Source organism: Aspergillus pseudodeflectus, assembly GCF_044049435.1.
Source record: "Aspergillus pseudodeflectus strain CBS 756.74 chromosome Unknown BJX68scaffold_19, whole genome shotgun sequence".
Classification (NCBI taxonomy): Eukaryota; Fungi; Ascomycota; class Eurotiomycetes; order Eurotiales; family Aspergillaceae; genus Aspergillus; species Aspergillus pseudodeflectus.
The window spans coordinates 34,815-59,644 of NW_027263795.1; the positions used below are offsets into that span (position 1 = coordinate 34,815).

General features: G+C 52.2%; 11 protein-coding genes across 11 annotated transcripts; 5 read left to right on the forward strand and 6 right to left on the reverse strand.

The window, feature by feature from the left end:
- Positions 1 to 43: 43 nt before the first annotated feature.
- Positions 44 to 1,707, reverse strand: trr1 (thioredoxin-disulfide reductase TRR1). The gene is made up of 3 exons (XM_071039991.1): positions 1,285 to 1,707; positions 313 to 1,212; positions 44 to 261 (listed from the first exon to the last, which is right to left on the reverse strand). Exons 1-3 carry the CDS (start codon positions 1,304 to 1,306, stop codon positions 164 to 166), a joined length of 1,020 nt encoding a protein of 339 aa, XP_070899432.1. The 5' UTR covers positions 1,307 to 1,707; the 3' UTR covers positions 44 to 163.
- A 66-nt stretch (positions 1,708 to 1,773) lies between these two features.
- BJX68DRAFT_72491 (DUF3237 domain-containing protein) lies at positions 1,774 to 2,666 on the reverse strand. The gene has a single exon (XM_071049658.1). The coding sequence runs from the start codon at positions 2,566 to 2,568 to the stop codon at positions 1,987 to 1,989; it is 582 nt and encodes a 193-aa protein (XP_070899433.1). The 5' UTR covers positions 2,569 to 2,666; the 3' UTR covers positions 1,774 to 1,986.
- A 380-nt stretch (positions 2,667 to 3,046) lies between these two features.
- On the reverse strand, positions 3,047 to 7,817 carry BJX68DRAFT_72539 (uncharacterized protein). The gene is made up of 7 exons (XM_071049659.1): positions 7,396 to 7,817; positions 6,123 to 7,337; positions 4,790 to 6,054; positions 4,612 to 4,737; positions 4,356 to 4,558; positions 4,007 to 4,302; positions 3,047 to 3,959 (listed from the first exon to the last, which is right to left on the reverse strand). The coding sequence occupies exons 1-7, from the start codon at positions 7,595 to 7,597 to the stop codon at positions 3,124 to 3,126; spliced, it is 4,143 nt and encodes a 1,380-aa protein (XP_070899434.1). The 5' UTR covers positions 7,598 to 7,817; the 3' UTR covers positions 3,047 to 3,123.
- A 227-nt stretch (positions 7,818 to 8,044) lies between these two features.
- On the forward strand, positions 8,045 to 8,409 carry BJX68DRAFT_236311 (uncharacterized protein). The gene has a single exon (XM_071039992.1). The coding sequence runs from the start codon at positions 8,050 to 8,052 to the stop codon at positions 8,260 to 8,262; it is 213 nt and encodes a 70-aa protein (XP_070899435.1). The 5' UTR covers positions 8,045 to 8,049; the 3' UTR covers positions 8,263 to 8,409.
- A 153-nt stretch (positions 8,410 to 8,562) lies between these two features.
- On the forward strand, positions 8,563 to 11,554 carry kexB (kexin kexB). The gene is made up of 2 exons (XM_071039993.1): positions 8,563 to 10,569; positions 10,618 to 11,554. The coding sequence occupies exons 1-2, from the start codon at positions 8,822 to 8,824 to the stop codon at positions 11,336 to 11,338; spliced, it is 2,469 nt and encodes an 822-aa protein (XP_070899436.1). The 5' UTR covers positions 8,563 to 8,821; the 3' UTR covers positions 11,339 to 11,554.
- Positions 11,555 to 11,853: 299 nt separating this feature from the next.
- BJX68DRAFT_266374 (sorting nexin-4) lies at positions 11,854 to 13,404 on the forward strand (the record flags this gene model as incomplete). The annotated part of the gene is made up of 2 exons (XM_071045495.1): positions 11,854 to 12,144; positions 12,229 to 13,404. The coding sequence occupies 2 exons, from the start codon at positions 11,854 to 11,856 to the stop codon at positions 13,402 to 13,404; spliced, it is 1,467 nt and encodes a 488-aa protein (XP_070899437.1).
- A 131-nt stretch (positions 13,405 to 13,535) lies between these two features.
- BJX68DRAFT_72568 (uncharacterized protein) lies at positions 13,536 to 14,404 on the reverse strand. Its single transcript, XM_071049660.1, has 2 exons — positions 13,868 to 14,404; positions 13,536 to 13,775 (listed from the first exon to the last, which is right to left on the reverse strand). Exons 1-2 carry the CDS (start codon positions 14,210 to 14,212, stop codon positions 13,668 to 13,670), a joined length of 453 nt encoding a protein of 150 aa, XP_070899438.1. The 5' UTR covers positions 14,213 to 14,404; the 3' UTR covers positions 13,536 to 13,667.
- A 1,038-nt stretch (positions 14,405 to 15,442) lies between these two features.
- BJX68DRAFT_236316 (putative ubiquinone biosynthesis monooxgenase (Coq6)) lies at positions 15,443 to 17,259 on the forward strand. Its single transcript, XM_071039994.1, has 2 exons — positions 15,443 to 15,677; positions 15,751 to 17,259. Exons 1-2 carry the CDS (start codon positions 15,506 to 15,508, stop codon positions 17,121 to 17,123), a joined length of 1,545 nt encoding a protein of 514 aa, XP_070899439.1. The 5' UTR covers positions 15,443 to 15,505; the 3' UTR covers positions 17,124 to 17,259.
- A 1,078-nt stretch (positions 17,260 to 18,337) lies between these two features.
- BJX68DRAFT_72590 (uncharacterized protein) lies at positions 18,338 to 18,848 on the reverse strand. Its single transcript, XM_071049661.1, has one exon. It carries the CDS (start codon positions 18,750 to 18,752, stop codon positions 18,447 to 18,449), a length of 306 nt encoding a protein of 101 aa, XP_070899440.1. The 5' UTR covers positions 18,753 to 18,848; the 3' UTR covers positions 18,338 to 18,446.
- A 1,787-nt stretch (positions 18,849 to 20,635) lies between these two features.
- Positions 20,636 to 23,099, forward strand: creB (ubiquitin C-terminal hydrolase CreB; the record flags this gene model as incomplete). Its single annotated transcript, XM_071045496.1, has 3 exons — positions 20,636 to 20,854; positions 20,915 to 20,928; positions 20,984 to 23,099. The coding sequence occupies 3 exons, from the start codon at positions 20,636 to 20,638 to the stop codon at positions 23,097 to 23,099; spliced, it is 2,349 nt and encodes a 782-aa protein (XP_070899441.1).
- A 603-nt stretch (positions 23,100 to 23,702) lies between these two features.
- BJX68DRAFT_236322 (YOS1 family protein) lies at positions 23,703 to 24,750 on the reverse strand. Its single transcript, XM_071039995.1, has 4 exons — positions 24,618 to 24,750; positions 24,484 to 24,543; positions 24,286 to 24,396; positions 23,703 to 24,153 (listed from the first exon to the last, which is right to left on the reverse strand). Exons 1-4 carry the CDS (start codon positions 24,649 to 24,651, stop codon positions 24,098 to 24,100), a joined length of 261 nt encoding a protein of 86 aa, XP_070899442.1. The 5' UTR covers positions 24,652 to 24,750; the 3' UTR covers positions 23,703 to 24,097.
- Between the last annotated feature and the right edge of the window lie 80 nt (positions 24,751 to 24,830).

The window sequence follows — 24,830 nt, forward strand, 5'->3', positions numbered from 1 at the left end:
CCCAGGAAGAGTAAAGTTAAAGTAAAGATAAAAAAAAAAAAAAGAAACGCTGAAGTCTAAATATCATAATATCAAAGAAGAGACATGACAACGGTCTAAATTGTTCAAATGAGGTAAAGAAGCCTCAGTGGGTGAGATGATGGTGTTGTAGGAGTTGGTGTATTTACAGAGCGGGGTTGGCGTGGGGGGGAGGAATGTCTTCGCTCGCCTCGGTCTCGGCAATGTATCGCTCGGCTTCAAGAGCAGCAACGCAACCGGATCCTAAAATTGTCAGAATCATTCAATAAACTCAGGGAGGTAAAGTCAGCTTACCGGCACTGGTAATAGCCTGGCGGTAGCGCTTGTCCTGCACATCACCGCAGGCAAAGACACCCTCGAGACTGGTCATGCTGGTACCGGGCTTGGTGGCGACGTAGCCCTCGTCATCGAGCTTAATCTGGCCCTTGACAAGAGCAGTGGCGGGATCGTGACCAACAGCGTAGAAAAGACCGTTGGCCTCGACAACCTCCTCCTCACCGGTGGCAGTGTTCTTGATGCGGAGGTGGGTCATCAGGCCGTTAGGCTTCTTCTCACCGATAACCTCAGTGGCAGCGGAGTTGAAGCGAACAGTGACCTTGGGGTGGGACAGAAGACGGGTGGCCATGGCCTTGGAGGCGCGAAGCTTGTCACGGCGGACAAGCACGGTGACGCTGCTGCCGTACTTGGCCAGGAACATGGCCTCCTCGGCAGCGGAGTCACCACCACCAATGACGAAAAGGGGCTTGTTGCGGAAGATGGGCACGGCACCGTCGCACACGGCGCAGGCGCTGATTCCGTTCTGCCAATAGACCTCCTCACCGGGTAAGTTCAGGCGGCGGGCATTGGCTCCGGTAGCGATGATAACAGCATCGGCAGTGCGAGCGGGCGCATCCTCGGGACCATCGCTCCACTCAGTCCACAGCTTGAAGGGTCTCTGCGACAGGTCGACCCTAGAGATCGTCTCGGTAATGATCTCGGTGCCGAACCGGATGGATTGTTTCCGCATGTTATCCATGAGCTCTGATCCGCCAATGCCGTCGGGGAAACCGGGGAAGTTCTCGATATCGGTGGTAGTGGTAAGCTGACCGCCGGCAGCGGTGCCACCAGCCAGCATACCCTCATAGAGGACAGGCTTGAGTTCCGCGCGAGAGAGGTAGATCGCGGCGGTGTGAGCGGCGGGGCCGGAGCCGATAACTGCGGACGTGTTAGGTTCTTTCTTTCCAGGGGTATTGATGTACCATGATGGCGCAGGAGGGGTATACATACTAACTACTTTGCTGTGAGCCATCCTAGATGTCGAATTGACGCGCAGTGGCGTCGAGAACGAGTTCGATAGAACCGACGGAGATGTAGGCGAGTTCTGAAGATGCGACGAAGCGGCAGCGGCTGTAAACCCTAGAGAGGATTTAATAGAAGAGAGGGGAAACCGGCGAAAGGCTGAGGAAAACAGATTGGCGGTGTTGAATGAGTAAAGACAGGAACAGGCAGGGTGGAAGGAGGGGCGAAAGGGGCCTTTTAATGAAGCACGAGGGGCAAAGGGTGGGGACCAGACACTGGGCAATTGATCACGGTAGTACAGCAAGACAGGGCTGGACAGGCGGGATTAGCTAAGAAGAAGAGTCTTCTGGACGAAGATCAGATAAGAGCGATCGAGAAGCGAGAAAAGGCCGTTTTGATTTTGATCTCTAAGCAAAAGCGTTTCCAGATTTCTCAGTCCTCAAACTCTGCCGGTCCCGGGTCACGTGCCAGGCCGAGACCGCGGTTGATTATCAACATCCAATTTTCCGCTTCAAAGCTCACTCCTCACAGGCCAACAGTCTGGTTCCAGTCGCTCGCAAACTGCTCTCGTCATCAGCCTTATTATAGCTCCATTCCAGCAGAGAATGACGACTTACGTTCCACGCATCGATCCTGAGCAGCGAAGAATCATCTCCGGCATCGATCGTCGTCAGAGTCCCGATCGCTTCCTCATATAATTAACCTCATTTCTGAACCACAAGTGACAAAGCCGAGTGGCAATTTGCTCAAGAACACTATCTTACCAACAATGTTATTCAGCCAGTAATAGTCCTCATGCCCCGTCTCAAACAGCAGCCGCAGATGCAACTGTCCCGACGGAGACGCCGGCCCCGATGTTTGAATAAAGATGTCCGCTCCATCGTCGGTTCGCAGGTTATACCGCGTATCGGCGGAGAAGATCCCCGTCTTGGGATCGACAATGCCCCAGTCGGCGCCGACGTCGAGAATTTTGCCTGAAAGACCATGTTTAGCGTTGTCTCCGCCGCAATTCGAGCATTCCGCAACGTTGACTTCATGCATACCGGACAACCGTGGGCCTGTGAAGTTGCCTCCGACGATTGGGATAGCCAGCCGAGTGCCCCTGGGGCTGTCCTCGTTCATGAGCGTCCCCTTGCAATGTACAAAGGCCGTATAGAGGTAAGATAGTTTTGGTGCTCGCGGGTGTCGGCTTGCAGCGGCGACGCATGGTGCTTGGGCGACCGACTGGATTGCCAGCGTTGTCAAAACGAGATCAAGAACTCTTCGTAGCATTTTTGCAATCCCTATCAGTACTACTCAATCGATCTTGCGCTCAACTCTATGCCGGATAGGAGGGCTCTCTGTATACGTGGTGCATGTATATATATAGTACCTGCGGGAAATGCCGTCGGTACTTCGATCTACTGTAGCGAGGCTTTGCACGAAGAGCTTTGAACCCCATGGGGAGTTGGGAGATCACATGGCATCATGAAATCGTCATTATCACTCCTGAAAAAGCGCAACTCCCGATGTCATCAACCGATACATACTTTGCTGTACAATCGGCAGGTGGACACAAAAACGACGAGTACCGATTCCGTGCCCAAAATGGAGCGGCATTGGTTTCAAAGCAGAACCAAAGCCAACCGAGGATGTTCAATGGTATCAGAAAAAATCAAACTAGGGCACTCTTGAAACAACGAACGGGAATTAGAGTTTGTAAACCCTGCTCCATGCAATTCCCGGGTATATACACAGCGCCCCATGGCAATCATAAATCATCAAATCATCATAGATACACGTCGTAAGAATAACATCATTAAGAAAATCTGTACTTTTCTGTTCCCATCACGATCGCCCGAACCACTTCTTTATGCTTGTGCTGCGCTTCACATTTGGTCGTGACTGTGGCTCAGGTTCAAGGAACAGCTCCGACTCCTCTTCATCATCGTCGTACTCGTCATAGTATGGTTGATGATGTCGATGCCCGGTTGCTGTTGCTGGCGCAGGCGCAGGTACAGGTGCAGGTGCAGGTGCAGCCACCCGCTCATCATGCGTTTGTGGTTGCTTAGGAGCGGGTGGGTAGGCGCCGTGCTCTTCCTCGTCGCTATAATCGTCTTCTGCCCCGTCATCGTTCAAAGATGGTTTGCTAGACACGTTCCGTCGCATCGGTAGCCACTTTCGCCATCCCTTGGTGACAGGCTGTGGAGGGGGGTCAAATTCGGCGCCCTCGAACCATAGTGCTGGAATAAGGAGCTTGTATGGCGTCGTGATACCTGATGGGTCCTTCGGGTTGAGTTCCAGGTTCAGCGTCACGTCCAAGCCTCCCTCGAGATTGACAAAGGTTCCTGCACCGTCGTCGCCGCGTTTTGCGGCCTTCTGACTCAAGTTCGTTGGCCGTCGAAGGAAGGGGCCTGGTCGGAAGTCCGCGGCAGGTGGGAAGTAGGAGTTGTCCGCGCCCGCTGGTGGGAATGGTCCGTCTATGCTCATTCGTCGGGCAGGTGGAGCGTTACCTAAATTGAAGTCCTTCGTGGGTGGGCGTGCCCTATTCGAGAGTCTTCGTATAAGGCCACCTGGAGGTCGGTCACCGCGAGTTAGTGACAGTGTCCTTTGTAGCACGTTTGGACGTGGCTCCTGTGGAGACGCTACAGGTTCGGATTCTGGGGTTGTTGGTGGAGTAGCGCCTGCCCTGATTAGCCGCAGAAAGTCTTATGGTTCCAGATTCACTTACCAGGCTCATACGCGCGGATCGAACACCAATTGCGCCGCGGTAGCAGTCGCTTGTTGTTACGAGCTTTATTATTGACGTCGTGCGTGAAGATAGGGATCATATCTTCATCTGTGTTAGTATCCATATGATGCACCTGATTTCGTCGGTTGAGTGTATCCGAAATCATCTCAGGAGTCGGCATATCTGCAACACTGGACGAGATGATGTTAGGCATGTATCGGTAGTCCTTGTCCTTGGAGACTTTCAAATTGGGGTTTGAGTAGAATTGCCCAATTGCTGCTAGATGCACGTCACCACTATAGCAGATTGTTAGTCCTGTTATATCATAGAGAGCAAGGATGCTTCTCACCTAAGAATCGTAACCCGGACAGATTTTTCTGCAGCAAGATCCTGAAGGTCTTCAATCAGATACTTTCTCTCTGATTTGTGGTGCTTCGCTGTCCAGTGATCGTCGGAAATTTCGATTCTCGCGCCGTGTCTGTTTACTAGGCCGCCGAAGAGCCCAGCTTTACCTAAAGACTGTCGACTATTTAAAATGTTCTTCACCATTGCCTGTGAAACGTTAGAATATGAATAAAACGAGTTAAGATAGGGGGTGAATTTACCACTCGGGGATATGCAACGGGAATGCTCAGCAGCACTATCAAATGTTTCGTCTCGCCCCTGACAATCTCGCGGTGGCACCGATCCCAGATCAGGTCGTAAGTATGCTCGCTGAGAATCTCATCGCTCTGTGAATCGTGGTTAACTCAAAATCCATGCAACTGGGTTTCAAATTCTTACCATCCGCTCGGTCCTGCAATCGAGTCCAAGGAAGGTTATTCCATCACCAAGGGACATGAACAAATGCCGACTGCACTGGTTGATGTATGGCCCCGGCTCCGCCCCAAAAAGCCAGCTGGGTTCGTCGACCTCTGTTTCTTCCGGAACGCTGTGATGTTGGAATAAAAGGTAGTACTTGAACGCAATATTACCAAGACCCGAGATCACAGCTGAGCTCATGAATTCGTCGGGATAGGATCCAAACCCCTCAAGAATCTCGTGGTCATTCCAGATGTTCACCATGGGTATCTGAGAATTGGCGAGGGAGAAAAGTCCTTGCGAAAACCACCTTGAGTAGTTCTCCAGATATGAGGTCTCCAACTCTGCCTTGAACTCGGCGTTGAGCGTGGTGCCATATTTCTCACTGGGGTCTTTGATCTTGAGCCATTCCTGGAAATGTAAAGACTCGGCAGTGACTTTGTCGTTGAAGATTTGGTCACCTCCGCCGATCATCACATGGAACGGACGAGTTTGGTGCTCGTTGAGCACGTCCCGCCAGAGGGGGTCCGGGCCGCATAATTTGCTGGAGTCTACGCCGGGACTGAAACCATTTCCGGAATGAAACATTATGTTCATTGGCTGCCCCCTGGCTGGTACCCAGAACCCCAATGCAGGTCCTTGGTTCAGACGATAAGCGACACGTTGCTGCTGCTCACCTAACTCGACCTCGATGTTGAATTTCCAGAAGGTGACATCTCTGCCAGAATCAGCATAGAGGCGGGCACCCGGAACTTCCTTGTATGCTCCAATTGATTCCCCGTCTATTGAATGGATTCGATTCGCCGGAACGGGTTGCTGAAGGCTTTCCGTTCGATAATCAACCGCGCTCGGTGTCATCTCATATATCCCATCGTCGTTCTCAACGAAGGAGAGATCGAGTTCCTCTTCTGTATGGTCGACCGGTTTGACAAAAAGTGGTCGGCCATCTCGACCCAGCTTCATCAGCCCAGCTGTAGGGTCAATATACTCAGGTGCCAGCTTCACGCCTTCGCTGTTGATCTGGGCTGGAGGGGGTGGTAGAAGGTCCATAGGCTGAGAGAATAACCGTATAGTCGGCGGTGGATTATACGACGAGATGGAGTCCTTGGTCACGATTAAAATACTGCCTCTCCAAGTCTCTTTGTTGATCGGTCCGTTTGGTCCGTCTATTCGAACACGCCTCAAGCCCGAGTACCGAAGCAGAGGTCCTGATTTCAGGAATATCAATGGCTGAAAGCGGTTATTAGCTGTACATAGTTCAGAGTCAGTCATCATTCAATCCTCGAAATTGAGAGCGGTCCAAGTATCAGCTTACAAGCAAGCTTTTGCGCAGGGGGCTTTTGGTAATTTTTCGGTAGCGCCCTACTCTGCCGGCGATCTTGGGTGCCTCCGCCCTCCCACCATGCCTTGCTCTTATTCACGTCCAGTGTTTGAAAGTCAAAATCCGAGATTTCAAGTCTCGCAATTGGCGCAGCCTTCCATTCAAAAAGTGGAGGTGGTGTTGGCGGTGGCACGTCGAACGAGACTGTATTGCGTTTCGATTTGGTCTGTAGACGTTGCATGTTTTCGCTGCTGCTAGGCACCATGGATTCGCGGCTGTTTTGAATGTCGCGGTTGGAAGTTAAGTCAGCGGCCCCAGCCGCCGGTGGATTGGCATGGTGTCCGTTCTGTCTAGTTTGTTGAGAGGCACTTTCAGGCCCACTAGTTCCTCGAGTAGTGGCGGCAACAGGCTGGGTAGCTGTCCGAGAGATAGGCTCGACTGCAGAACCATTTTTAGGGGAGCGAGATGTCTGGGGAGCCGGGGACAGTGGAGCCTGGGCAAACAGAGCATGGCTACTCCGGGACGGGGCTTGACTCGACGCCCGTGGGGACATGCGAGGCTCTTCTGCTTGGTGACTGATTGAGACTGCACGTCGATGGACAACACCCCCTTTAACCACTTGCTTGACTGACGGCTTGATGCCTGCTTTCTGAGATTCGACAAGTGTACGTGAGTCGGGATCGTTGACTGGCGGCTCGCTAATACGTGAAGCGGTGACTTTTTCGAGATTAGGTTCAGGCTGAGGAGCCGTGTTACCCTGCTTTTCATCGTCCCCGTTCAGCTGCAGCTTAGGCTCTTTTTTAGGCTCTCTCCGAGTTGGGATGGGCGCATCGCGGGAATCGGCCATGCGCTGCGGATGCGTTCTGGTAGTACTGCGGGGATGTGCTTCGTGAGCAGGCGACCCTCCAGACTTCGCTGCTACTGTCGTCGCCATTCGCTCCTTCAGCTTTCTTTCGGCTTCCAGTGCCCGAGCTCTCTTTTCCTCTTTACTGATACCGCTCAAAGCAACCTCGAGCTTCTGCAAAGGAGATCGATTAAACGCCCAGTCATGTTGTTCTCCCGATGACGACCGCACCGTATCTGATCGATTCAAACGTGTCGAGTGATTTCGCACGACTGATGCTCTTTTCCCACCGTCTTCGTGATCTGCAGACATCGAGGCTTCTGGTGCGATATGATCATCCGGCAGTGCAGAAGGGCCTAGTGGAACTAATTGTCAGCTGGGGTGTCTTCGTCGAAGGGAGTATGGACGGGGATATGTATTTACCCAAACTCGCTGTTACGGACCGAGGCTGAGAGCCCACTGGAATCTTGGAATTGACCTCATCATTAAACCCAGGGTTTTGGAGCGAAGGCTCCGCACTTTGGGAGGGTCTCCGCTTATATGAAGGATCTCGCGCAAGGCCGCTATCAGAATGGCTTGGAGCCGTAGTCCCGTTTATCGGCACGGGAAAGCTTCCTTCAGACATCCTGTTGCTAAATCTGAGTCCCGCGACAATGTTGTCAAAGTTGTGAAAGGTCAAAATCAACGGAGCCCGATGGGTTAACGCCGCAGATCGGGTGATACACCGTCCTCACTCTTCTCGGGCTGGTTGTGTCGAAGGTCTAGGGGAACTCAATTAGAGTTCCATCTCAGTGACAGAGTGCTATTAGATTGCCGATTCGATGCAGCCAAAGAATGAAAGTCGAAAAAACTGGAGCTTTGTACGACCAACACTGCGGTCGGAGTATATGCAAGAAGCGCTGTCAACAACCGTATGTATGGAAGCCGGCGTCGATAGTCAGCCACGGAGAGAGGAACGGCTGTTGATGTTGGGCTCTCAAGAAATATCAGACAGTAAAGCGACAAGGAGAAGAAATAAGATCTGGTTGCCTGCGACGTGCCCAACTGAGTGGGATTTTATCTGAGATGACGATGCCGATGCATTGGAAGTGTGGCTGGGCCCAGCCTCTCGCGTTCTTGATGCAGCGGGGCTGCACAACAAGACACCCGCCAGGCACTCCCAGATCTCCAGTCTTGTTTCATATTCCCTTCTCTTCTTCTGTTGGCTCTGCAGGTCACTCCAGACTCCGGCCTTGGTCAGAGCAGCTGCAGGAAGAGCGTCTTTTAATAGCTTGTTTTGCTATTTGCTGATTCCATCTATCATCAGGCTGGATAGCCTGACTTTGGGTCGACTGGGGGTTAATTAATTGGTACAGAAGGTGCTAAGTACTTCTGTGAAATAGAGGAGAATTCATGGAGTAGAAGAATAAAGATAATATTCCTTCATCCACCTTCAGGGCTGGACGTATTGTTTCCCTTTGTGGACCGTGGGCGAAATGGCGATTGATCCACTTTTGCAGTCAACAACTCTTGCCTGGGGATTCAGGCATGAATTACTCAGGAGGCGATCTATGCCTGAGAATCCAGGCCCATTTGGTTTTCAACGTCTCAGCCCTCCAGGCACTGGGCAAACGAACAACTTTCTTTCAAGACCTTCCCTCGTGCTGGGAGCGCTGTTGTCTTTTCTTCTATTCTTGTGCTTCTTATTCATATCTGTCCAATTTCAGACAGCTGTCTTCTTCGGTCGGCTCCTGTGGGTCACGTCCTATTTGTCCATTCTCATCCCTCAATGTCAACGGCCTTATTTGTCCTCATTTCACACACCTGAGAGCGAGTTTCATCGTTCTCCTTTCTCCTTTGTACCTTCACCATGCGGCTTTCAGGTGCCGCGACGGCGCTGAGCTTATTATGTGCTGCTACCGCTTCCCTCCATCCTCGTCGCTCGTATGAAACCCGCGATTACTTCGCCCTACACCTCGATGCAGCGACTTCTCCGGCGGATATTGCTGAACGCCTAGGCGCCCGCCATGAAGGTCAGATTGGCGAGCTCGACGGCCATCATACATTTTCTCTCCCTAGAGAGAGCGGTGACGACCTCAATGAGCTGCTGGACGATCTACAAACCAAGAGGAAGCTCCGCCGACGTGGTGATGCCGCTGGCCACCTTGAGAAAAAAGACGAGGGTCTAGTTGGTATTCTCTGGTCCCAGAAATTGGCTCCTAAACAACGGCTACAGAAAAGAACGCCGCCGCCCGAAAATTTCGCGAGAGAGAGTTCTGAGACACCGGAGAACGCGGAAGCTGTTCAAGCTCGAAGTGAGCTTATATCTACTCTTGGCATCGCGGATCCAATCTTCGATGCACAATGGCATCTATTCAACACCAAGGAAATTGGGCATGACATGAATGTATCGGGAATTTGGCTTGAAGGCATTACAGGCAAGGGCGCTACTTCAGCAGTTGTCGATGATGGGTTGGATATGTACAGCAACGACTTGAGCCCCAATTACTTTCCCGAGGGCTCCTATGACTTCAACGATCACACTCCGGAACCTAGACCTCGCCTGCGCGACGATAGACATGGTACTAGATGCGCCGGAGAGATTGCTGCAGCAAGAAACGATGTATGTGGTGTGGGTGTCGCATACGACAGCCGAGTTTCCGGAATCCGGATTCTGTCGGGCGCTATTGACGACACCGACGAGGCGAGCGCCATCAACTATGCGTATCAGAAAAATGATATTTACTCGTGTTCTTGGGGTCCCCCTGATGATGGTGCTACCATGGAAGCGCCGGGGGTGCTCATCAAACGAGCAATGGTTAATGGTGTCCAGAAAGGACGAGATGGAAAGGGATCGATTTTTGTTTTCGCTGCTGGGAACGGCGCACCCTCTGGTGATAACTGCAATTTTGACGGCTATACCAACAGCATTTACAGTATAACGGTTGGCGCCATTGACCGGGAGGGCAAGCATGCGTCTTATTCGGAGTCTTGTTCCGCCCAATTAGTTGTCGCTTACAGCAGCGGATCGAGCGACTCAATCCATACGACCGATGTCGGCACTGACAAATGTTATTCCATGCACGGTGGAACATCGGCTGCTGGTCCATTAGTTGTGGGAGCTATGGCCCTCGTGCTGAGTGTTCGTCCGGAACTTACATGGCGCGACGCCCAGTATCTCATGGTTGAAACGGCAGTACCAGTTCACGAAGATGATGGGAGCTGGCAGATGACCAAGTCCGGGCAAAAATTCAGCCACGACTGGGGATTTGGAAAGGTCGACATCTACAGCCTGGTGCAGAAAGCCAAGACGTGGGAAATGGTGAAGCCGCAGGCTTGGTACCATTCCCCGTGGTTGAGGGTACAGCACGAAGTTCCGCAGGGTGATAAGGGACTTGCTGCCTCGTGGCAGGTGAGCGAGAAAATGATGAAGGACGCCAACATTGGAAGACTGGAACATGTTACTGTGACTATGAACGTGAACCATACCCGCCGTGGTGATCTCAGCGTAGAACTACGAAGCCCCGAAGGTGTTGTCAGCCATCTGAGCACGGCAAGAAGGTACGACGACGCTGAGGTCGGATACGTTGACTGGACTTTTATGACAGTTGCCCACTGGTAAGTACTTTCTCCAACAGTCGGTTGACACTGCTAACGTTTTGATAGGGGTGAGTCGGGTATCGGAACGTGGACAGTCATTGTCAAGGATGCCGAAGTTAATGACAACGTTGGAGAGTTCCTCGATTGGCGGCTCAACCTCTGGGGTGAGGCAGCTGATGGATCTAAGCAGAAATTGCACCCGCTTCCAGACGAGCATGACGATGATCACACTATTGAAGACTCCATTGTCGTTACAACCAGCGTCGAGCCAGCACCAGCACCAACAGAGCCCGCAGATAAGCCCTCGCACACAGTTGATCGCCCTGTAAACACCAAGCCTACTCCGACAAATTCCGAGGCATCCGGAAGCGCAACACCGACCCCGTCCCCGGTGTCAGACAGTTTCCTTCCATCTTTCTTCCCAACCTTTGGCGCCTCCAAGCACGCGCAAGTGTGGATCTACACTGCGATCGGATCAATTATCGTTTTCTGCATCGGGCTCGGAGTCTATTTCCAGGTCCAGCGACGCAGACGTCTTCGCAACGATCGTGACGACTATGACTTCGAGATGATCGAGGATGAGGATGAGACCAAGGCTATGAATGGTTCCTCGACGCGTCGTCGCGGTGGAGAGTTGTATAACGCCTTTGCCGGAGAGAGCGAAGAAGAGCCTCTGTTTAGCGATGAGGATGATGACGAAGAGCCCTACAGGGACCAGGCAAACAGTCCCAACCCCAGGGGAAGCGGCAGTGCAGACTTGGATAATACCCGCAGAGATCGCACCTAGGCCTCCCGTTATATGTATATCTTTATTCAGTATCTCTATTCCCCCCTTTGTGTCATATTTCTCTCTCCCTCGTTGCTATTCTTGGATTACCGTTGCATTGCTCGATCGAACCTGTTATGGGGCAAATGGGAGGTGTACATACTAAATCGACCCTCTGGAACTTCTTCAAAGAAAATAAATCTCGAAGATCTGTAATTACTCAATTGTCGTCCTACATTATTATGTTGTGTATCTTCAGCTCGCATCAGCAGCTGATCTGAGCTGCCTGTTGAAGAGAGTCTTGGCGATGACGCTGTGCCCAGTTCCTGTTCCCCAATTGATCAACCTCACCTCCGCAACCCTCCACGACCACCATAGCTCCGACCAACCAGCCTCCTTTCTAGCACCAATCATCATCGCTCTCTGGGGCTCACTCTCTGCCACTTCATCTGGCTCTTTCTTCTGTTGCTGTCGACTTGGTAGCGGTCCTATCTCTGTCCTTTATATCCTCAGAAGCCCTCGCCGCTCGCCCCTCCATGGATCACGACGACTTCGATAGCGTCTCGTGGCGCCATGGGCCGGACAGCGATGTCTCCCGTCCTACTACTTCAGGAACCGATACAGAAGAAACCCCAGAGTCACGTCATGATCCCAACGGCAAACGGAGAATGAGCTCGGCGAGCGAGACGCCTCAGGCGGGGCCGCTGGCTGAGGCCTTAGATCTCGCAGGTATAGGAGATGGAGTGCTGGAGTGCCGGGTGGATTCGCCTATAAAGGAGAATGATGGCACCAAAGATGCATACATTTCGTACTTGGTGACAACGCATGTAAGTGTCTTTGATTTCTCAAGGCTACTGTGTTCAGCTGCCTAGGCGAGTTTCGGACTCGAGCTCTAACCGGACTGTTTCCAGACCGACTTCAAATCGTTCCAGAAGTCAGATTTCACGGTGCGACGGCGGTTCACAGACTTTTTCTTCCTCTACAAGACGCTCTACCGAGAATACCCAGCATGTGCGGTACCGCCGCTGCCGGATAAGCATAAGATGGAATACGTTCGCGGAGATCGATTCGGACCCGAGTTCACCTCGCGACGGGCATGGTCTTTACATCGCTTCCTGAAACGTTTATCGCTGCATCCGGTTTTGCGTCGAGCTCCTCTGCTAGCTATTTTCCTGGAGTCCCCTGACTGGAACGCGCACATGCGACTGCGATCGTCCCGCAACTCGACCAGTGGATCGGATGGCGGCGGAACAGGGATCTTTGACAACTTCACCGACACGTTTGTTAACGCATTCACCAAGGTTCATAAACCAGACCGCCGATTCATTGAGGTGCGGGAGAAGGCGGACAAGCTGGACGAGGATCTGACCCATGTGGAGAAGATCGTGGCCCGAGTCGCCCGACGGGAATCTGACTTGGAGACGGACTACAATGAACTTGCGACTCAATTCCGCAAGCTTGTGCCCCTCGAGCCAGATGTTGAGGTGCCGTTGCAGGTGTTCGCTGCCTCTGTGGAGGAAACCGCGCGGGGAATCAAAACCCTCAAGGACCACACGGACCAGAATTATCTGGGCTCGCTTCGTGACATGGAGGCTTACATACTTTCGCTCAAGGCCCTCTTGAAAACTCGTGAGCAGAAACAGCTCGACTTTGAAGCATTAGTCGATTACCGCAACAAAGCGGTGGCGGAGCGGGACTCCCTCGCCGCAAACCCGTCTTCATATTACGCCTCAAACCCCCTCACCTCATCACCGGCCTCGTTCATCCGCTCTAAGATGGAAGACATGCGTGGGGTCGACCACGAACAGTCACGCCGGGAGCGCATGCGGAAATTAGAACTACGAATCGACGAGCTCACGCGGGAAGTTGAATCAGCCAAAACGACGTCTGAGATGTTTGACGAAGAGGTAGTCCGTGAGGTGGCAGACTTTGAGAGGATCAAAGCAATCGAGTTCCGTGATACCATGGGCGATCTCGCGGAGAAGCATATTGAGTTCTACCAAGGAGTTCTGAACACATGGGAGCGATTCGTTGCCGAAATGGAGGGAGATCTCGACGAGAACCTCGACACCTCTAATGTCAGGTGAAGCTCTAGACGTGCTGATGATGTCCTGATATCATACAGCTGTTCCGTTCAACAGCTAGACCTGTTTATATTACCCGTTCCGCAATCGAGGATTTCTCTAATGTCCCTTGCAGAGAGCAATGGTGGGCCTTCTACGATGTTTTACGACGTATAGTCTTAGCTTCTCTTCGTTGACTTTCATTATTACCATTTTTTTCATTTCAGCGAATCTGATTCTCTCCCCCGATCCAGTCCAGCAGGGACCTGTTCACCACACTATATGAACTAGAACCTATCCCTTTCCCTTTGGCTCTCCGCACACTCGAAATCATTCGGACTCGGATCTCCCCGTGGGTCCGAAATAGCAGGGTTCAAAGCACGCCGAACCCATTCCTTTTGTGTCGTTTCACGTAAGCCCCGCGCCAAGATATAATATCCCAAGCCATGGAAGGTGAGGGAAGGAAAGGAAAGAAGGAAAAGCATACCTCTCGATATATCTGTGTCGGCGTCTTGCTTAACTTCCTCTTTGCATCCGCTCCTTCTCCTGCTCTAGCCCCACCTTCGCCGGCCATCAACTGCAGATAGACCTCTTGATCATAGTTTACGGTAAAAGGTGTCTTGGGGTCATGTGCAAAGTTGGCGCTTAGCCCTTGATAGAGCGAAGGGGGGTCCCGGTGCTGGTGCTGTGTTTCCGAGGTGGTGTTGGAGGTTGAGGCTGGAGTTGGCATTGAAGCTGGATGTGACGTCGAGGTTTCGGGCTGTGAGGCTGAGTCCGACGGCAAGGGATCAGAAGTCCCGGAGCTCGATACTGTCTTGATGTCTGAAGCCATGGATTCCGTCACAGTTAGGAAGTCAGCATGGAAGGGAAAGAGATCAAGAGAATGGTTCAAAGCTATATCTCCTGGAAATAATGTCGATAACTTGAACTACTATGCAGGCTAGCGGCCGAGTCCGCGGGGCGGGAGTATGTATATGAATAGTTGCCAGGCACCAACTCGGCCTTTTAGACACGCTACGTAAATAGGAGATTCAAGGTTGATTCGCTGTTATTATTGCCCAGTGCCACTGCTGCCAGAGGTCGTCGGCCAACAACCTCGAAAAGAGAAAAGGGGACTGAACCTCCCTTGCCTGCCAGCCACACCAAACTCAGCTGAGCGACGGAGTCGAACACGTTATTGCTTATTTCGCATGGCCTGGGAGATCACTGCAGCTGCAGTATGCCAAACGGATTCCTCACGAGTGCAAAAGGGCGAATGATGGAGTGAATGCCAGGGTGGCGCAGCCAATCCGCGTCATACTGGTGGTGGCAGTGAGGAGTGTTGAGTTTGAGGAGGCATGTACAGTATGTGGGATGAGCTATAATTAGCTTGGGCTTTATTTTGTCTTGATTCTGGTGTTACCGAGGCACGGATAGGGTTTTCCAGTTATGTGCTGGGGATCTCTATGGAATGGCGATGAGATAGCGAGGCGAGGAGAGTACTTATCCTGGGGAATGTGATTCGGGGGGCGTTGTGTAATGGCAGCAGCGTCCATTTGACCTGGACCACATCTCATATCAATCCGTGCAAGCAGCCTTCTCGACCTGTGCCTCTCCTAGTCTTTCCGCAGCAGAAGAGAGCAGCAGTAAGGCTGACGGCATACCCTGTGGCGTACAAGATTAGCCCGAGGCTTGCTTGAAAAACGCCCTTTGAAGACTTGCAGGCTCGATCCGGCAGGTGCGAATTATCAGAATTGGGAAGGTGCGACTGGATAAGTAGGAGAATGAGGAAAGAGCTATGGTCTATCGCGCCTGCCCGCATCCGATCGTTCTATCCATAGAAGGCACGACTGTTGACCTGGCAAGGATATGGGGTCGTACCTTCCTTGTAGAAGGGAAAAGGCCACATTCACCCCAGAAGCTACGAGCACTCTCGAGTGCCAGAGGAGCTGTAGATGCCATCAGTGATATTCATAGATACTGCATATCATACCATAGCATGAGAGGATGTTCTGAGTTGTCGGCATATTGATGCTCGCTCGGTGATATCGTAAAGAGTTTGTCTTGTTTGCACAAGATCGCATGATCGCCAAACAAGGAAATATTGTGATCTTGAACCTCAGCCCACTTCAACATCCAGCTCACCATGCGCCCAATTGCGACTTCAGTTCTTCGGCCGTACGTGTGCCCCTCGTGTCGGTCGGCCCGCACACTCAGCAAACGGAAGTTCGGCTCAAAGGCTACATCTCCGGCAGAGATTTATGATGTAGTCTGCGTCGGAGGTGGCCCTGCTGGTTTGGCGCTCCTGGCCGCTCTCCGTAAGCCATTGGCTCTTATCCTTTCCCGTTCTGTTCTTGTGAATCGTGTAGTAATGAACTGACCTACTGATAGGTGCGTCGCCCGCGACCTCGAAGCTTAAGGTCGCCCTCGTGGAATCGCAAGACCTCAACAAAGCCCGCTCCTTCAAGCTTGATTCGCAACATTTCTCCAACCGAGTCAGCAGCCTTACACCCTCGTCCGTGTCGATTTTACAGAATATTGGAGCCTGGAACCACCTGGATGTATCGCGGACGCAGCCATATCAAGGAATGGAGGTATGGGATGGAGAAACGGGCTCGAAGATCTCATTCGACTGGTCCTCGGAAACTTCACCATTCGAGGACCTCCGGACAGTCGCAACGATGACGGAGAATGCCAACCTCGTCCAAGGACTTCTCTCTCGCATTGCCGCGTCGGGCGATGAGAATCTCTCCATTTTCTCCAAGACCACTGTCTCTTCTATCGAGAACGGCACGGCAAGTGAAGCAGGCGGCCCGGATCTCTCGGCATGGCCAGTACTCTCCATCGCTCCAGCAGGCAACGCGCCCCAATCGACCGCAATGCCCTCTCGAATTGCCGCCAGGCTTTTGGTCGGAGCGGACGGCATCAACAGCCCGGTGCGTCGGTATGCCGATATTGCTACTGACGGCTGGGACTACCAGCGCCATGGGATCGTCGCAACCCTTTCTCTCGCGGATCAGGTTCCCCCTGCCTTCCCTACCGGCACGCGCACAGCATATCAACGATTCCTACCTTCGCTCGGGGGCCCTATAGCCCTTCTTCCGCTCCCGAATAACCACGCCACGTTAGTCTGGTCCACAACAGTCGAGAACGCGTCATATCTCAAGTCTTTGTCACCAAAGGCATTCATCGCAATGGTCAACGCGGCCTTCCGCCTATCCATGCCCGATCTCCAGTACATGCTGCGTATGGAACGCCCATCAACATCCGCCACCGACCTAAACGAAGATTCCCACGAGAGCGAACTCACCTGGCGTCTCCAACACACTCCCCCCGTTCCCCAACTCCCTCCCATGGTGACAGGTGTCCAAGAAAACAGCGTAGCCTCATTCCCCCTCCGATTCCGCCACGCCTCAACCTACATTTCCCCGCGCGTAGCGCTCGTCGGCGACGCAGCCCACGTCATCCACCCATTGGCAGGGCAGGGCCTGAATCTCGGACTCGGCGATGTAGCCTCTCTATCGAGCACGATCGATTACGCAGTAAACCACGGAATGGACATTGGTGATATTCTCACGCTCGAGCGGTATACCGCTGACCGGTGGGCCACTAATGCAAAGATCGGCGGGACTTGTGATGTGCTGCACAAATTGTACAATGTCCCGGGCCAGGGGCCTGTCGCGTGGGGGCGGAGTTTGGGATTCGAGATCATCGATCGGTTGCCGTTTGTCAAAGGATTTTTGATGAGGAATGCCGATTCTTAAATCCTCCCCGTTCGTTCTTAGACCTTTCGAGGGCCCATTGTTGTCTTCGACTTTGTATACTAACTACATATATCCTTGGCTGTATTTGTACCGCATCTTCTATACCGATAGCAATTGGATAATTTCTCCCTTCAAATCTACCACAGTATTTCAGTGGTGTAATTCCATTTTAAACAGGGGGGGTTCGCCGTTCTAGGTAAACAAGAGCACTCGCAAATCCCCTCTCTTTAGATACCATAGTCGTTATCCTCTGCGCGGCAGCCGCTTATCTCAATAGCGTTCAGCCATAAAATGACTTGAGGATGATGGCACTCTTATTCTTATTGGACCGTATCTATTTTTCCATGGAGGCGCATCAAGCTTTCCAAGGCAATAATGCTTTGATACTGGGCAGTATAGCAACTAATCTCCGCTGAAACGAGGGGTCAAGCTGGACGGATATCCGATGGGAAGACCCTCGGGACTGTCGGGTGGTCAACCTTCGGCGGATTTCCGGAGCCAGGACGATATTAGTAACTGAGAGGCGACCCGAAGTCCAGTAGTTATTTGACGTGACGCGAACGTGACCTTGTGAGTTTCTGGAAGTGAGACTCAAACGACCACTAAAGCAAGGTACTGCAGACTCAAGACAAGAAAGCAAGTTCTCAGGCAGCCAGGCCGGATGGTTGGATGGTGGAATTGGCGCAGTGGAGCGGTTGCGCAGTTTTCTCCATGTCTGTGCATGGAGCTGATCAGGCTTCCCAGCCTATGAGAGGTGGCGATTGAGTTACCCCATACTTTATCACAGCGGCTAAAGGCTCACTCCACCAGCCCCAAGATAAACTGACTTTGTTAGCTCGAGAGCGTCCTGGCACTTCAGTTGAATCGAAGACTCAAAGTGGCTGCTGGGGTGAAATGTGCAGTGCATGTTATGAGACTGCGTTAGTCATTCTTTGATGTCGTGGAAACTGGAGAATCATCTTCCGCAGCGCTCGAGATTGGTGCCTTGAAGGCTTTCGGACTTTGAAGTCCGATAACGCCGAGTTCGGGCCCAGCGTTCTTCGCCTTCGTCGGCCTCTCAGCCGAAATAGGCCTCAGGGTTCTACTCCAACAGAAATCCCACATACCAAGCTTCGAAAAGTAGCCTACACGATATTCCTATCAGTCGAAGACCGCTCTGAGAGATGAAAAGAGTTGATCCCCTCATGAATAATGCTTGTAAGATTGAAGAACTCAATCAGCTCAACAGGCGGACAGTGACATGGCCGCTAGTGTGGCCAAAGTTGGGGTCAATGTGGTTGATGGGGCACATTAAATTATGCGATTGGCTGGCGCTGATTCATGTCATCTCGAGGATTCCACGTGGTTCGGTCGCCGGATCTGTTCCGGCATAGTGCGATACAGGCATGCGACGTTCAAGGGCCGCGCGGATAGATGACGTTTCTCTATCAGATATATGGGGTAGCAGGGCAACAACTCCCCAAAACCATGCCAGAAGCTTATTGGAGATAAGATGAACAAGAGCCCTTTTTGGTGGTCGTCACTGCCGAGTGGGAGAGCGCTGGGGTTGCCGTGATTGCTCCACACGACGACGCCGCCAAGAGCGCCGCCCAGTCGGAGACTTTGTAAAATAACGCAGTATTTCATCATGCTTTCCGTCTGGAAATGGGCGTTGCAATCGCTAACCGCGCCAGACTCGGGCAGAGTGTTGCAAACGGCTGACTGTGTTCGAGTTGCCGCCAGGTTCGAGGTTTGACATCTCGATTCCCCCCCTTGACTGACCTTCAGTTCCTCTTGGATGTCGTACAGAATGACTCGTGGCGCACAGGAAAAACTAAGCCGATGCCAATGGACTGGCAGCAAATCAACGGGCCTTGTCAACTCGTTGAATGTAACCCTGCTTGGCTGGATATTAATGGCCGCTGTTATTTATCCGGACGTTGTTCCCCAAGTCTTGCCGTGTCGAAATTGGTGGAAATACTAGGATGGGATGACAATCCATCGTGCTTGCATCCCATCTCCAAAGCAACTGGTCCAACTCCCTTGTCCACGAGGCCAGAGTGGCATGTCAGAGGATGGCACATGTGCAACTCGACAACTCGCCAGGGACGCCTTGGACAATGTAGTGTATCGCAGTACCACCCATCAGGCCTTCCACGACGCATCTGGAAGTCTAATAGCCGCTTGGGCGGAGCCCGCTAGAAAAAGCACGTTGTACAGGGAACAGAGTATAGCAGGGTCGTCAAACCCTGTCTCCCCGGTCTGATCTGAGGTGAGCATCATAAATAAGGCCAGCATGGCCAATCGATCCTGGGGGCGCAATCCGGGATCGTCTCCCTCCACTCTTCGCGCAGGAATAAAGAGAGCCGGAGAAGCAGTGACCCTGGAGGCTGAATTTGCCCCCTCTTATACTATCCTGAGCACGCCCCAACTCAGCTGAGCCGGGTGGATATGGAAACTCGAGAGTGGGATGTGATTGTGGATGGGATGGGATGTTGCTTAGGAGGATTCGGGTTGTAAATTACCTTACCGATAAGAGCTCGTACGATGGCCGATAAATACGGTAACAATCTATCCTCCCTCGCTTCCAAGCCGCGGTCAATATGTGCAATATGTGCGAAGACGGGATTAAACCAAACCTCAAAGTCCGAAGAGAATGTAAGCAAGAGACCGAAGAAAGGTCAGTGTGGTTATTCCGAGGCCTATTAGAGCCAATGGCCGGAGACCCTCGCCTCCTTCCCCTCGTTCCCAGCGCTCTCAGACCGTCAACCGTCGTCATAGCAGTACAGCGCCCGTACAGAGGACGGAGTCCACTCGTCCAAAGACTCCCGGAGGTACTGCGGCCTGGATCCAATGTGTGGTGTACCTGCTCCTCGCCCCATCGTTCTCCTACGTCTCCTCAATCTCGCCCTGGGCGCTCGTCTCTCCTTCTCCCCTCTCTTCTCCATCCCTCGTGTTGGCCTCGAATTGCTTCCTCTCTCACCAGAGGCTCTTTTTCGGACTCGAACTCGCTCTCCTTGTCGGCCGACTGGCTATCTCCCCCATTGTTCGATTCCGCCGCCCTCACGTTTCCGCCCCATATTATTCTTCCGTTCGCTCACCCACTCCCCCAACGTCGGTTGCCACGCTCGTGAGATTCGAAACCTAGCTCGGACGTTACTTTGTCAGCCTCCATCACACGCTCTTATCGTCTTACGCCCAATTCCTCGATCCGTTTGCTTTATCCTCACCAGCGCCTTGTCTCACTCTATCTCCCGTCGCATACTTTACCCGCCTGCGGAAATACCTAGGAAACTCCACGTCGCCTTGTATAGGAGACTTCGTGGCGGCTTCTTTCCCCGCTTAGGTCGCCAGATGACGACAGTCGCTGCGAAGTAAGAGAACTGGTGACAACCATGGGGTCGTTCCTGAAAAGTTTCCGAAAAGATGTGGTGAGTCGATGAACCTTAACAGTCAGTCAGGTCGGCTGTTCACCTCCGCCTTGTCTCTCCGGCTTGTCTTCCCCTCAGGATGTAGTCGCTTCGTGATCCGCGATGGAGCTAGGGGCTTGCTGGAAGCCCAAATCTCGAGTTATGGGTTCTCGCTTTACAAGATGGCTGACGATCATCAAGGGATCCGCCGCACCTGCGGTTGGGGCTCCTCCCCCGAAGAAGGAACTGCAGCCGCTTCCGATGACCCCGCTAGAGAAGATGCTGATGGAGCTGGGGCCTATTCGAGAGGATGGCAGTGACAAATTCTTTGGAATGGAAAATGTGAGTCTACGTCGGGATCTCCCTGTCAGACTGAACTTGAATGCTGACCATTGTTTGTAGTTTGGAAACACATGGTAAGCGACTACGTGGGCATCTAGGTACTCCCTGATGGCTGACAAGCAGTTGCAGCTACTGTAACTCTATTCTACAATGTCTTTACTATTCGGTGCCCTTTCGGGAAGCCGTACTTAATTACCCTAAGCGTACGCCCATCGAGAGCTTAGAGGCAGCGCTGGCCAAAGCCCTTCGATACCAAGATCCGAATGCGCGTCAGGAAGCAGAGGCGCTGGCTGAGAAGCAGAAGGCGGCTGCCTCGCCTAAGCCTGGGCAGCCTCCGAATCCACAGCAGAAACCAGAAGACAAGGATTCGCCGGAATACAAGAAGAAAATAGCCTTGCAGACGCTTCCCCTCCTGGAGACAGCGAACAATGCGGACAGCTATGCAATGGCTGAGTCACTGTTCACCTCAATGAAGGATATCTTCGAGTCGGTTGTCGGGAGTCAATCTCGAATCGGGATTATCCGACCGCAGCACTTCTTGGATGTGCTTCGCCGAGAGCATGAGATGTTCCGCACAGCTATGCACCAGGATGCGCATGAGTTTCTCAACCTAGTGCTCAATGCTGTCGTTACCAATGTGGAGGAGGCCGCAAGAGATCCCCCACTCGAAAAGCTCCTTCCGGCAGCCGAGAGCTCAGAATCGCTTCAGCCGTCGTCGAGCTCGGGTTTGAAAACACCCAACACCACGCGGTGGGTCCACGAGTTGTTTGAGGGCCTTTTGACTTCTGAAACGCAATGTCTCACCTGTGAGAAGGTCTCCCAACGGGATGAGGTGTTCTTGGATTTATCGGTAGACCTGGAGCAGCATTCTTCTGTGACATCCTGCCTGAGAAAGTTTTCCGCTGAGGAGACGCTTTGTGAGAAAAACAAGTTCCACTGTGACAATTGTGGTGGGTTACAGGAGGCTGAGAAAAGGATGAAGATCAAGCGTCTGCCACGAATCTTGGCTCTACACCTAAAGCGTTTCAAGTATACCGAGGATCTGCAACGCCTTCAGAAACTCTTCCATAGAGTTGTCTATCCTTATCACCTTCGTCTCTTCAACACAACGGATGACGCCGAGGATCCTGATCGCCTCTACGAGTTGTATGCAGTCGTGGTACACATCGGTGGTGGGCCATACCATGGACATTACGTTGCTATCATCAAGACCCAAGACCGAGGGTGGCTGCTGTTTGATGATGAAATGGTAGAGCCTGTGGACAAAAATTATGTGCGCAACTTCTTTGGTGACAAGCCCGGCTTAGCATGCGCATATGTGCTTTTTTACCAGGAGACTACCATGGAAGCTATGATGAAGGAACAAGAACAGGAGAACATGGAGTCGCCAGCTGAAGCAAATCCTTTTACTACGAAGCCCAACGGTTTTGCCCATTCTCCCGCCCTCGCTCACGTTCACAGCGCGTCCCAAATACCAGTCCCCGAGGAACATGACCGGTTTACCGGGCTGAAACGCGCACCGACTGCACCTCAACTATCCACACATTACGAGCATTCGGACGCTGAAATTCCAGCATCTCCAGCTCCTGCCCAAACTCCTGTCACTCCTTTGCCTCCGATACCTCCCATCCCCGAAACACCACCGAGTCCATTGGTGTCGAGAAAAAGCGATTTGCAGTCCAAGAAAGAAAGAGCTAAGGAAGAAAAGGAGCGAAAGGCCAAGGAAGAGAAGGAGCGGAAAGAGAAGGAAAAGCAGCGCCGGAAGACTATTGAGGAAAATCAGCGGCGCGACGAGGCCAATCTCAAGGCAGCACTTGAAGCAAGTAAAGCAACGAAGGAGGACGAGGATCGGCGTAACCACAAAGAAAATGGCTCGTCTAAGAAGGCTGCTGGAGGCCTTGGCCGCTTCAGAAGCTTCAGTCAACGCATTAACAAAGACAAGGAAAGCCGTCATTCTCTACCACCGGTCCCATCACTCCCAAACGGAAACCACTCTTCGAGCAAAGTGTCAGTCGAGCAGGGCCAGTCAGAAATACTACGCAAACCAGTATCCCGACCACCGTCACAACCGCTATCTCCGCCGCCGACTAATCACGTCGCACACTCTTCCCCATCCGAGCCAGCCTCAGCCCAACCCGATCAGCAGGAATCCATTAAGCATTCAAAGCATGACCGCTCCTCCGGCCATGGCAAATGGCGGTCGTTCAGCCTCCGGAAAAAGTCTTTCAACATCCTCTCATCATGAGCCTCATTCTCGGTCTCCGATTTTGCGCACGCGATGTCCCTTTCTTCCTTCTGTGCACATACAATAGGCGCCTGTTGCGTACATAAATCACTTGATGTATCATCACACTTTCCTTCGCAGCTGGGCTCAATTGTTCTGGCAGGTGTTGCTATGGCGAATGTGTCCAGTTCATGTGTTAGTTCCGCACACTTCCCTCGGATTCGGCTTGCATCTTGCAGCATTTGATTGCATATCCATTTAACAAATGCCTGGTGATCTACGGTTTTGTTTCCTTTTCCCTCATTTGATCCATCTATTTGTGATACCCGTGTTTGGGTCACACAGCTCGGCGAATATGGCGTTTGGACACCTTTGCGATCTTAATGTGTTTTCCCACATACTACTGCCTCTTCATCAAATGTTCTCTGACACTACTCTCTGTATGTGATGCATACACTCGCTCGGCCAGTTTGAGAACGAAAGGCATAACCTCTGGTTGTGAACGAGCTAAAATATTAACTGTAAAACTTATTACTCCTCCATAGCACTGCGTAATCCATTTACAGGGTGTTTAGCGCAAGCCAATTCCACCAAGTTATGCAGCGCCTATAGTTGTCTCTCATATCATGTGCAAGTGATATAGTTATCATATAATGTAGGCTAACGTCGAGCATGAAAGGCGCCTAGACACACAAACCTGAGCACCTGTGTAATCATAATACATCCAATAAACCCGCGCGGGGGACAAATGGGAATCACAGTCATCAAGAACAATTCAAGTGTCCCTCACACCGAAAAGTAGCGGCCACGCTTTCCTGAGCCGGAAGGAACTCTTTCGTAGGCGCTTGTTGAGCTTCAACAAAAGCTTTCTCCATCAGGTCCAGGCATGTCTTTCTCTATATGTCTTCCCACATAATAACGGCGGCAGCGGCAGCCGATGCGGGAGAACGCTCTTTGCTGGCTATGCTTCGCTGAACTCGAACGTAAATCGCACAAACGGTGTAACGGCGGGTAGAATATCATCCGAGGATGAGTTCGTAGATGATGACTATCGTGTTGATAACGATCAGGGGTACTAAGCGAGGAAGTCAGCAAGGCGACTCCATTTCGCTGTCTACCCATCCACAGCTCGACTTTCGTCTTTCGCAAAGTATATAGTGTAGGCTGAGCAGCTTAAGAAAGAGAGCCAGATAAGGGGTCCACATACTCCGCGCCACCGTCCTCACACTAGCAATCAGGTTTATAATCTTTGCTTTGACGCTTGTGCTGTCGTATGAAGCGCCGAAGGCAGGGTCTGCTTGTGTGCGGCCGAATCCGACTAAATTGCGGTTACTGCGTTAGCTACCGGCGTTCTGAATGGTTCGTATGCGGTATAACTGTAATTGGATGGACTACATGGACGTACTTCTTGCTAGAAAGCGATCTTCGGAGAGGATTGCCATGGAGTTTATGAGGAGGATTGTCACTGCGGAGCGGAGAGCGGAAACTGTTAGCTGGGGCGTGATTGTGCGGAGGAGGGAGACGGAGGGGAATGCGCACCATAGACAAGTCTTCCGAGGCCGAAGAACGACATTTTGGATGAGTTGTGGTGCTATTGGAGTATGTTTGCGGAGGGAGGTGGGGAGTTGAGGTGGTCGTGTCGGGGAAGTTCCAGTGCAGTTGCCAGATCGACTGACGGCATAAGCTCCCTCCCGTACTTAGTGGTTACCACTACTCTCTTACCTGCAAGCCTGCCAAGAGCTCTCTAGAGTG